This window comes from Paramisgurnus dabryanus, chromosome 3 (genome assembly GCF_030506205.2).
Source record: "Paramisgurnus dabryanus chromosome 3, PD_genome_1.1, whole genome shotgun sequence".
Taxonomy (NCBI): Eukaryota; Metazoa; Chordata; class Actinopteri; order Cypriniformes; family Cobitidae; genus Paramisgurnus; species Paramisgurnus dabryanus.
Window position 1 is genome coordinate 15,206,369 of NC_133339.1, and position 12,621 is coordinate 15,218,989.

At 36.7% G+C, this 12,621-nt stretch overlaps 1 protein-coding gene across 1 annotated transcript; it reads right to left on the reverse strand.

Annotated features, from left to right (window-relative positions):
• Nucleotides 1–1,989: 1,989 nt before the first annotated feature.
• Nucleotides 1,990–4,800, reverse strand: LOC135769003 (uncharacterized). Its single transcript, XM_065278360.2, has one exon. It carries the CDS (start codon nucleotides 4,798–4,800, stop codon nucleotides 2,848–2,850), a length of 1,953 nt encoding a protein of 650 aa, XP_065134432.2. The 3' UTR covers nucleotides 1,990–2,847.
• Nucleotides 4,801–12,621: the final 7,821 nt, after the last annotated feature.

The following is a 12,621-nucleotide window of genomic DNA, read 5'->3' on the forward strand; positions in this document are numbered from 1 at the left end:
AATTTTAGAAGGGGTGTTAGGGGGCTGCCTTCATGCTTTCTGATTGGCATGTAAATTTGACAATCATCACCCCTCAAATGATAGGAGATTCCATGCTTTTTAAAAATTACAATGATACAATGAAAAAAGAACAGGACCAAGAATTGATCCCTGGGGGACCCCACAGTTTAAAGGCGCAGTTGATTAAGTATAGTTCCCCCATTCTAACAAATCATCTCCCTGAAAGATATGACTGAAACCACTTTAGAGCATTCTCCCTGACTCCCACACAGTTTTCCAAATGAGTTAAAAGAATTTGTGGTCAACTGTGTCAAAAGCAGCAGTAAGATCTAAAAGCACTAAAATGACTGAATCACCAAAATCTGACATTAAAAACAGACCATTAAAAACCTTTAAAAGTGCAGACTCTGTGATATGATATACTTTAAAACCTGACTGAAAAGTATCTAGAATGTCATGTACCTCCAGAAAAGACTGTAGCTGCAAAAACAAAAAAATCATTTGTGGACTCAAATCCAGCTTTCTTAATCAATGGCTCAATCACTGATTTTTTTTTTTACAAAATGCAGGCACAACTCTAGAAGACAGGCTACTATTTATAATTTCCTCAACATGAGAGTGAATCAGTTCCCATACATCCTTAAAAAAGTGTGGAGGGACAGGGTCCGTAGAGGATGTAGAGGGTTTAATTTGATTGATAATTCAAGACGAAGTGTTGAATAAAATGATTTATTGAATAAACTCAGTTGTGCTTCAATGACATACTTAGTCAGCTAGATTTAGATTCGGCTCGTGGTATTATAGCAAACACAGACAGTGGAAATTTACTGTTTCACAAACGTATTGTGACGTTAATGAAAAACTTAAGATGGAGATAAAAACCATTGGAAACAAAACAGCACCAACAATAAGGTTAAACAACAGAATAATGTAGAATACAATGACTAAAGAATGAAATGAATATAAGTTTAAGATATATTAAAGGGATAGTTTTCACCCCAAAATGTTAATTTTGTCATCATTTACTCCCTCTGATGTTGTTACAAACCTGTATGAATTTCTTGTTCTAATGAGCACAAAGGAAGATGTTTTGAGAAATGTTTGTAATCAAACTGTTCATGAGCCCCATTCGTATTCTTTATCCCTGAAGTGAATGGGGCTCATGATCGGTTTGGTTACAAACATTACTCAAAATATCTTCCCTTATGTTTATCAGAACAAAGACATTCATACAGGTTTGTAGCAACATGATTGTAAGAAAATTATGACAGAATTTTCGATTTTGGGTGAACTATCACTTTAAAGAATAATACAAATTAAATGCAAAATAATAAAATGAATAAATGAATGAATAGCATACATTATTTAATTAGTAAGGGTTAGTATGTAAATATATACTGTTTAAACTGTAAAAAAAGAGCAGCATGAGGCTAACAAATTTTTTTTTAAGTTAAACAGTTTCAACTTGAATTTATAAGGTAAAGTAACAAAAATATACAGTATGTTGATTTGACAAAATGCTGCATATTTTTACAGTATATATTAATAATAAATGGAATAATGAAATAGAACTAGGGCTGTCAAAAGATTCATCGCAATTAATCGCATACAAAATAAAGCTTTGTGTTTGCATAATATGTTTGTGTGTGTGTATATTGTGTGTAATTATTATGTATATATAAATACACACATATATGTATACATTTAGGAAAATATTTATATTAATATATAATATAAATTATATCAAAACCTAAATAAATTTACATATTAACATGTAAATGTTTCTAAAATACATTCATGTGTGTGTGTGTGCGTGCGTGCGTGCGTGCGTGCGTGCGTGTGTACAAAATATTTACACACAGTGCACACACATATATTATGCAAAAACAAACTTTTATTTTGTATGCGATTAATCGCGATTAATCTTTTGCCAGCCCTAAAAAAACTCAAATGTATGTTTCTCAGATCTACATATCTATCAACTTTAAGAGACAAGGAAGTCAGAGGTTTTGAATCTAAATGAGCCAAATCAATGAGAAAACCATGAACAAGTTTAACAACATACATGAACATAACAACAGACATATCTTGGATAAATCAGGGTGGGAGTTAAGAAGGTAAAAAACAGTAATTAAACAACGAGCAGATTTACTTTAAAAAGATCAAACAGAAAAAAGTTAACACGTACAAATCAAAACTATGAAAACAAAAGGTTGTCTAAATACAACTAAGAACATCTAAAGCATAGGTTAAGTGAAAGCATTCAAATGAATAATGAATTAGTTTGTTTACATAACAAGGTAGTGTAAAGGATAACACTGTTGGCTATTTGTTAATACTTAAAAAATAGGTTTGTGTTCACCTGAGGTGCCAAACAACCAGTCAGCATGCAAAAATTATTTTTGTAGCCAAAACATTACTATGGTGTATATAAGAAAGTGGGTTTAACTTACCATCAATGAAACCCTGAACTTTCAGTTGATTAACCCAAAACTTGATTACCCTGATCATGTTGGTTCCAAAACACTTGGTAAGAGTTGGTTAAGTCAACCTCCTACTGGTAACCAATAGTTAATGTGCCCACATATTATCCATAAACACATTTTCAATTTCAAACATAACCAGCTTTCTGGAATAATCAACATTATCAAGAAAAAACAGATTTTTAATAGAGTTTACAAAATTTGAAAAGTCACTAAATATAAGAATAAAAATGTGAAGGTGGTCTGGGGGCATACGAAACCCAAACATTTTCTCAAAGTTTAACCACACTTAAAGCAAATCGAGATCTCAAACCAACATGCAGGCTGTTACTGACATGAACACTTTAAAACAAGCAGTACAAAATTAAGATTTCACCTTTGCATGAACACTCATGTGTCTCTTCAGATGTGATGAGGATTTAAACTTTTTACTGCACTCATCACATTTAAATCTCTTTTCTCCAGAGTGAGAGCGCTGATGAATTCTGAAACTACATTTCCATGTAAAACACTTCCCACAGTGTGGACACGTGAACGGTTTCTCTCCAGTGTACTTTTTCATGTGAATCTTCAGAGCGCCTTCATCTGCGAATTTACTTCCACACTCCTGGCATTCGACAAGTTTCTCTCTGGTGTGAATTTTCATGTGTTTCTTAAGAGTGTCTTCACTTGTGAATTTTTTTCCACACCCGTGACAAGGGAACGGTTTCTCTCCAGTGTGAATTCTTGCATGTATCTTAAGTTTATTTTCATCTCTGAAATCTTTTCCACACTGACTGCATGTGAATGGGCTTTCTCCGGTGTGAATTCTCGTGTGTATCTTAAGGTAAGTTGCATTTATAAAACTTTTTTCACAATGATGACATGCGAATGGTTTTTCTCCAGTGTGAGTTCTCATGTGTCTCTTAAGTTCAGATGCTTCGTGGAAACTCTTTTCACAATCATGACATCCGTATGGTTTCTCACCAGTGTGAATTTTCATGTGCCTCTTGAGTCCTGATAGATCGCTGAAACTCTTTCCACACTGTTGACACGTGTATGGTTTCTCTCCGGTGTGAACTCTCATGTGTATCTCAAGCTTACTTTTAGTCATAAAACTCTTTTCACACTGTTGACATGCAAACGGTTTCTCCCCAGTGTGAACTTTCATGTGCACCTTACGGTTATTTGTATTTCTAAAACTTTTTTCACACAGTTTACATTTGAATGGTTTTTCTCCAGTGTGAACTCTCATGTGTCTTTTAAGTTGGCTTGTTCCTGAAAACCTCTTTTCACACTGTTGACAAACGAATGGTTTCTCTCCGGTATGAACTCTTATGTGTTCATTAAGGTTACCACCAGTGGTAAAACTCTTCTCGCAGTGATGGCACTTGAATGGTTTCTCTCCAGTGTGAATTCTCACGTGTCTCTTAAGCTGATCATTAAGCTTAAAACTCTTTTCACAATGATGACATGGGAATGGTCTCTCTCCAGTGTGAATTTTCATGTGGTTGTCAAGGGTGTTTTTTTGGGCAAAACTCTTCCCACACTGTTTACACGTGAACGGTTTCTCTCCAGTGTGAATTCTCATGTGTGAAATAAGGTTACTATAACATCTGAAAAAATTTCCGCATTGATGACATTCAAAAGGTTTTTCTCCGGTGTGAACTCTCATGTGTCTGTCAAGTTGTTTTGCATTTGGGAAACTCTTTTCACAATGCTGGCATGGAAAAGGTTTCTCTCCAGTGTGAATTCTCATGTGTTCCTTCAGATAACTTCCAGAGCGAAAACTCTTTCCACACTGTTTACATGTGTAAGGTTTCTCTCCGGTGTGAACTCTCATGTGGCCATCAAAACCTGATTGTTGTGTGAAAGTTTTACCACACTGTTGACACGAGTAAGGTTTCTCTCCAGTGTGAACTCTCATGTGTGCTTTAAGGACGTTTTTATAGGAAAAACTTTTCTCACACTGACTGCATTTGTAAGGTTTCTCTCCGGTGTGAATCCTCATGTGGCTCTCAACACCTGACTGATGGGTAAAACTCATCCCGCACTGTTTACACGTAAATGGTTTCTCTCCAGTGTGAACTCTCATGTGGATTGTAAACGTTGATTTTTTGGTGAAGTGTTTTCCACAGTGTTTACATGTGAAAGATTTCTCTCCATTTTGAGTCATCTTGTGATTCTTAGGGCGTCCATCTTTACTGAAACTCTTCTCACATTTTTTGTCTTCTGTTGTTAGAGTTTCTTTCTGTGAAGCATTACATTTTGTTTTTACATTCTGATGTTTCTTATCCGGTTCATTTATTTCAGCTTGGCTGTCCTTATTCACTTCCATCATATCTAAAATAAACACAGTGAACTGTTAGAAATGGCAAATCAGGAGTGTTTAAGCAAATGAATGTACAAACATGTCATCTATATGTTAACTGTTATCTTTATGCTCGTTCTTGTGGTAAAGCTGTTATTTTCATATTGGGCGCAATTAAGCGACAAAGTTGTGAAAAAAAACCCGTATGAAGCTATTCATACATGCCCGCTATGAGTTGGGCTGCAAGTGTGTACGTTTATTCGAGTGTGTCATATTGCTTCCATAGATTTATACACTAGATGTCGCCTTGGGGTTCTAAGAATGCCTCAAAACCGCCGCCATCTTGGAACAGTGGTCTTGTCATAGGCAGTACCTAGGTAACGCTACTATCTCCGCCTGTACTTCGAATTCAAGGACGATGCCGAACTTTTGTGCTGCGTATGGATGTTAGGCCTACTAGCACTACTTATTATATTTAGAAAAAGTAGATTTTCTTAATATAAAAACTAATTTTTTTCTAATGCTAAATCCATGTCTGTTGGAACGAACAAAAAACCTAGAAAATCTCATTCATGATGATTTATTGCGATTTTAATTCCATTACATTCCCTACAATGACGCTGATGCAGGGCTCCTCTGTTTCAAAATGGGGGCTCTATTTGACACATTCGTTCCAATGAACTGTAGCCAAGGTGACATCTATATATGTTATTGTTTTTATGTCTCACTGACTAAACGCCCCATCCAATTACATTTAAGCTTTAAATCACATAGCAGGAGCTGCAGTTGTCACTGATAAAACTAAAAGATGTGGCACACACTAAGTCAAAAACAATAATATAGGAAAAATATATTTTCAGCTTTGTTTCTTTCATTGTTTGATTTGCATTAAGTCAGACAGCTTTAAGATCTACTGTAGCCTGCAAGGATTTAATATTATGTTATTATATTTTCCCCAACCGTTAACCAAACATTCACTTAAGATATAACAGATCATATCGGTGTGAGTTCTCGTCATAACAAATAGGCTATTTTATTATAACCGTAACTCTGTGTGTATGCATTTCACCGCAAGAAAGATGGTTTTCGAGTCTTGCCACTTTTAATAACTCTTTACATCCATAAGGTACCGAACTTTACTCTTAGCGTCAAGCAAGCAAGTCATGCACTTTATTTTCTATTTCCTGCATGTTTAAAACTAACATGTGTGACAGAGCCAGATAGGTGACTCTGTCAGTGACTATGCCACTCCAATGGTTAGGAGATCCCACAAAGGGCTTCCCGCACAGTTATTCAAATAAATGAATACACTCAGCCCAATATTGCATTAAATCAATACATTTATTTAATGGGTTTCTCTCTTGACTTAATCGTACTCAGGACTTAAACCAGCATACGTGCACAAAAGTTATTTCTAACGAGGGGTTAGCCACTTCACCCTTTACCACCAGTATTAACTGGCAACAATAGAGGGTTTTCACCGACGTCACGTTCTAGGCGGTAACCCGGATGCGCGGCCATTGTGGAGGCACTCGGTGTAAAGAACTGAACGGAGTACAATGGATTATTGTGCGCTTTGGATAGTTTCAGTGAATATAGACATGTCTAAACAACAGAAAACGCGTCCAAGATGCAAAGGCATATAGGGAAGGACTTGGACCACAAGAAAAGGCACGATATTTCGAGAAATAACAATTTAAAGGCGGTGCAGATCCTTACGAGTTAGCTCCCTCTTCTAGGATCCGTGACGACCCGGCGATTCTTCCTTCAGTTGCATATCCCGATCGCGATATATTCAACTATCTGGTTTTCTGTCATTGTCCTACCAAAGTGCTTTACAGTAAAATAAACACACAGTAAAACAATAAAAGCAATAATTGTTTTTACCATTTACTATTAAAAATATTATTTTCATTACAATAGAAAATTTGTTGTAAGCAATTAAGCCCACTGGCATTAAGGCATTGCAAGGCAAATTTTAGTTGTGTTTAAGTATATTTTGTGCATACACTAAAAGTATACTTTTAAAAAGTACATATTAAATACTCTTTAAATAAAGCACAACAAGTAGAAGCGTTCTTGTTTTATTCTTTATATACTTCAATCATATTTCTAATACTAAGTTACTACTATTTTTCTTGTGCTTTGCCAACCACAACCGCCTTTTCCTCTGATAATTTCTTGCATTCCTTTCCCTGGTTTTTAATAACTTTTGGAAGTCGATCATATTCCAAATGTTTTTCTCAATCTGTCCTGTTGGTACAACCTCAAACACGGCAATAATAATCATTTTCCTTGACGACGTTCGGGATTTACTTCAGTGCCTGTGCTCTGTTGTGATGCGGAGTGCCTCCAATATGGCGACTTCCGCTCTGATGATGCGTTGTGAAAACCCTAAAATGCACACACATAGAATAGACTAGGTCTAGGACAAGAAAAGAAAATACAATTACACAAAACCAGTCTTCTTCTGGGTATAAGAGATCTTATTTAACAACATGCACTCACATGCAGTGTGCTGCACAAATCTTTTAACGTTCACCGCTCTCGACCAGTATGGGTAAAGGGCGATTTATAGTCGTGCGTAGGTGCTACGCCGTAGCTACGGCGTATCCGTAGCCTGTGCGTAGCTCTGCGTAGCCTGACGCGCACCTCACAAAATTCCTAACAGCGCGTCGGACCTACGCGGACCGCAAGCTCTGTGATTGGTCCACCAGAACCCCTCCCGTCAGGTAAAAAACTGCGTCATAGGTATTTCCGTTTGAGAGGGTGAAAACAAAGATGAGCAAAGTTGAGGAGTGATTTAACTCAAACTGCAACATAAGTCGCTGTTTATTTACTTCCATCATTGCTGGTCTTCTCAAATTATACACAACAAGATGCAATTTTATCTTCGTTTGTGGGTTAACTTGCTTAGCTTCTTCTTCTGTGACGACTTCTGCTGCTACTGTGGTTACACGCGTGATTACTGCCAACCAGCGGTTTCGCGGACGGCGACGCACAAGTATAAATGAAAACCGACGCGGAACCTATGCCGTCGCTGCTACGCCGTAGGACCTACGCACGACCATAAATCGCCCTTAACAGCAGCGTTCGCGTCACGTATATAAAATTAACTGAACAAAGGAAAAGGATCGGTACCCGAATCCCGTTCTAGATATAACCCATTATATGCCATCAGTCAATTTATTTTAATGCATAAATTCACATGCAGCAAGTAGAGTAACTGAATGCAGAGTTTTGACCGCAACACTCAGAACATACGAGTAACAAAAAATAAAAACATAAATAAATCAATAAACGCATCAAACTCTTAAATACTACTACTTAAAAAAAAAACTACCAACACTTTGTCCTTCCAGCGACGAGCAACCACATGCACGCCAAACAATTGAACAGCGCGCCGTATCCACCGGAAGTGGAGTATATAAAGGCAAATCCACCAAGCCGCGGGTGACGCAATGAGGAAAAAATAGCTCAACGCAGGGGCGTCAGTTTGTGTGGAAAAGTGGTGGGGACAAAAGATCGGATGAAAAAACATTACAGCAGGATGGGAAAAATATTGAATAACGGCGCATCAAAAATGGGCATAGCGTAGGCTGGTCAACAACACAACTCAGCATAAAACCCTCAACAATGTCGACTGCACATGTAACAGTCCCTGCAACACCAGCTGAACTGAACAGTGCCAAAGCACCATACTGTAGATAACAGCAGCATGTTAAGTCAATGATTACAATGAAATTATTTACATATGTAAAAGAAAATGCACCATAAGCACACAACGCAACATATGTGACCCTGGACCACAAAACCAATCGTACACTGCAAAAAATGATTTTCAAGAAATGACCTAAGAATATATATCTAGTTTTTAGACCCAAAATATCAAATTTAAGTGATTTTGTGCATAAAACAAGAAAAAAAACTGCCAATGGGGTAAGCAAAAAAATCTTGAACATTTTTGTTAAACAATAAATTCAAGAAAAAACTGTTCACCCCATTGGCAGATTGTTTTGCTCGTTTTATGCACAAAATCACTTTTTTTCACAAATTTGATATTTTTGGTTTAAAAACTAGATTTTTGCTCATCAAGATAAAGCATCATAATTTAGGAATTTTTAGATATTTCTACTGAAAACAAGACAAAAATACTAAGATTTTTTTCTTGAAGATCTGACTTTCTTACTTAGTATTTTTGTGTTGTTTTCAGTAGAAATATCTAAAAATTCTTAAATCAAGATGTATTTTCTTGCTGAGCAAAATGATGTAAGATAATAAGTCTAGTTTTTAGACAAAAACTATACAATTTAAGTGAATTTTTGCTTAAAACAAGCAAAATTATCTGCCAAATGGGGTGATAAAATGTTGCTTAAATTAAGTGTTTAAGAAAAAAGAAATCTTATTTTTAAATTTTTTTGCTTGTTTTAATCACAAATTAACTTTTTTTGTCTAAAAACTAGACTTATTTTCTTACGTCATTTTGCTTATCATGAAAAAGCATCTTGATTTAAGAATTTTTAGATATTTCTACTGAAAACAAGACAAAAATAAGTAAGAAAGTAAGAAAGTAATTTTTGCAGTGTAAGTCGCACAGGTATTGTTTGATTTTTCAGAACATTTTAACCAAATGCTTTTAAAAAGTGGTGGGGACAAAATCAGCCATTTCAAAAAGTGGTGGGGACATGTCCCCAGCGTCCCCAGTGTAAATGACAGCTATGGCTCAACGGCACCCCTTTACTGACCCTACTACACATGTCAGGCGCGCATGGCCACGCATCTTTGTACAGGGTTGGAGGTTGCAGTGCCTGGTTGCATGAAAGTCCTTAAGCTAAGAAATCCCTTAAATATAAGGTTAAGGCTGCCCTTAATAAAAAAAATGGGTTGCAAGAAAAACCCTTAAGTGAACCGCCGTCTGTTGAGCTGCGTGCATTGATTTGTTTACGCTGTGAGATTTTGTAACTAGCAACCGCTTCTCCGCTGCCGTGTTTTGGCAGAGACTACCGTAAAATACTTAGTATAAACACTTAGGAAAGGGTGACAGTAAGACCTTTGTTGCAACGCTCTTAAACAGTGGCGTGCACAGACCTCCTCAGGGGCAGGGGCTGACGGACTTAAAAGGGCATAATTTTTTTTACGTCAAATAACAATCAAATGTATTCATTACTTTGGTGTTTTTATTCTTTCTTTCCTTGGCATTATTTAAATAATGTTGTAACAAATGAATAACACATCAAACTAAAATAGGCAAGTTAGGAAAATATTATTTACTTTCGCAAGAATTTCGAGAAAGAAGTTTTGAGGACTTATGTGTATATGTATAAAAGTGTTAGCTATCATTAAATCAGCAAGTTAACCGGTCTATCACAGTGTTTTAATTGCTTATTTCTTTGATTAAATGTCTCACTTACAAAAAAAGAAACAATAAGCTTAACCATTTGAAATTATTCCTAAAACCTATTTTTCATAGCTAAAACACACCACTTTGTTAGTTTAGCACACCATCAAAACACGACAAATAGTAGGATTAATATTTTTGCTCCAAACTAACTTTATAGCAGATCAAGTGTTTTGAGCTGATGTGGCTTCAGATCGCAAAATGAAACAGATAATACACGCTTTCTTTTTGGTATTCTGCACAGTGCTAAAGTGTTGCATTATAATAAATAAATATACTGCATTATGAAAATACCCAACATGACCGGAACAACACAGATATACCATATATAATCCTAATTAAGTTTATTGTCTTCTTGTTTTATCCATCAGAACATCTTTATTTGCATGTTATTGGCAGCAGGGCAGATAAATGCCCTTAAAAGTGTAAATTCTGAATCGGACCGCAGCGTTCTTCGTGTGTCAATTCTAAAGTGTCTCTGCGCAATGGTGCACGAGGGCGCCCTCAGGCGTCACGTATGAACGAACAGACTCGTGTAAAGGTCAGTTCAACAGTGGCTTATATCACCGCGTTTGGAATAAAAATGGAATAAATATTACTCTTTTCTTTAGAAATTAGAAGTTAACATATAAAATCAATCAATGTGTTTCCAAACATGCATGCCTTTGAACCAGAAGCCCCGAGGATGTTGTTTTGTGAAGTGCTTTCAGGACGACCGCGGGTCATATTTCATTTGGAGTCCGATTTTCATTTTCATAACTTGTGACACAAATTAAGACATTACTGTCTCTATTTTTTTTTTATATAATATAAAGGTCAAATACAAACGCTTGAGCCTTAGACCTTTCTAATGATGTATTGTTTGTTGTGTTAAAGTGACACCATGTAATTTTTCAACCTTCATAATACATTTTCAAGACCCTTGTGATAGTACATCGACTTTAAATAGGTTGAATGACATGTCTACCATAGCCTGACGGGGTCTGTATCACTTTTACTCGTATTTTAAAACTTAGGGTTTGTGGTAGTAACCAGAGCACAAAAAAAAAACTACAAAATTCGACTGCTTTACGGCATACGTCACTTCCTCCACACAATTTGTTTTTAACGTGAATTTTGCTGGAGGCTACTTAAGGAGTGTAGAGAGCGGTTTCTAATATGTGACTCTGTGGCACAGTCTTTAGTGTCACGGACCTATGACACGGGCGACCCGGGTTCGATTCCCCTTTAAGGCAATGTTTTATATAAACTGTTGATTCATACATAAATGCGATGTTCTTTATAAATTACGGCGATTATATTGCATATAGTTCCCTGTATTCAGATGCTGTGTTCACGTATTTACCTTTCTTTTTACTGTGTCTATGATATTTACATTACAATCCAGGATGCTATAGCACTCAAACTTGCTCACAGTGTAAAACCAAACCCTATTCATTCACCAATCAGATCCGAGCGTTTCTCTCTTCTCTCTTCCTCATTTGCTGCGTTCCGCTGTCACTCGCGTGACGTATTACAAAGCGGCAGACCTAAACGCATCGGTTTACTTGGATTTGGAGCGATTTTCACACAAAAAAGAGGAATAACGAGCGCCATTGCGGAAAATCCTGGTGGCGAGGGAGAGAGAGAGGATGCAACAATATTTGTTTGGAAAAAGGCAAGGAAATACGTCTGGTCGTTTCTGAATTGGAAGGCTGCAGCCTCCGGAGGTCAAATATGCAGGCTGCACACGTCATCAAGCCTGGGTTATTAAGGTAAACTGAGCATTACATTCGCAAGTCATAAGCATACTGCAACAATTTACGATTAACTAAGTATAATAGTCAACTTTGTAATTGTTAATATTGTGAAATAAGACAGTCTTGATGACGTATTAGAAATACGACATCCGGAGGCTGCAACCTTCAGATTGAGAAATGGCTTCTGCCACGACGAGTTCCTCATCAGAAAGTTGTAACATGACTGCGTTTCTCCCTGTTGTCTCAAAATGTTGATCGTTTAGCATTTTAAATGTTTAGTTTTTAGTTTAGTTTTAAGGTTGGCCAGTTCCTTTCCTTTGCGACAGTGCTGCGGGCGCTTGTGGGCTCTAGGGGCGCTAGAAGTGAAAAATACGTGTCTAGCACCCCCTAGTGGCCAAAAGTTTCATGGTGTCCCTTTAAGTACAATCTTTTACATTAAATAGGTAAACAGCAAGAATCAGGCTGCGCTCGCGATGATATTTGATCAGTAAGAGCTTTTAACTACATGTTAACATGAACCTAATAACTGCACTTATACAGCATTCATGTAAAGCATTACCATGAAATCAATGATAAGTTCCATCCTTACAATTTAGAGATGGACATGGTCTTAGATTTCATTGCACTAGATGAATTTCTCCAAACTAATAACACGAGGATGTAACGTAACATTGGCCTTCGATGAAAACATTACAGAAAGTATGAGAACAT

Coding starts and splice junctions, on each gene's coding strand:
- LOC135769003 (XM_065278360.2), bottom strand. CDS start 4,800: ATGGAAGTGAATAAGGACAGCCAAGCTGAAATAAATGAACCGGATAAG.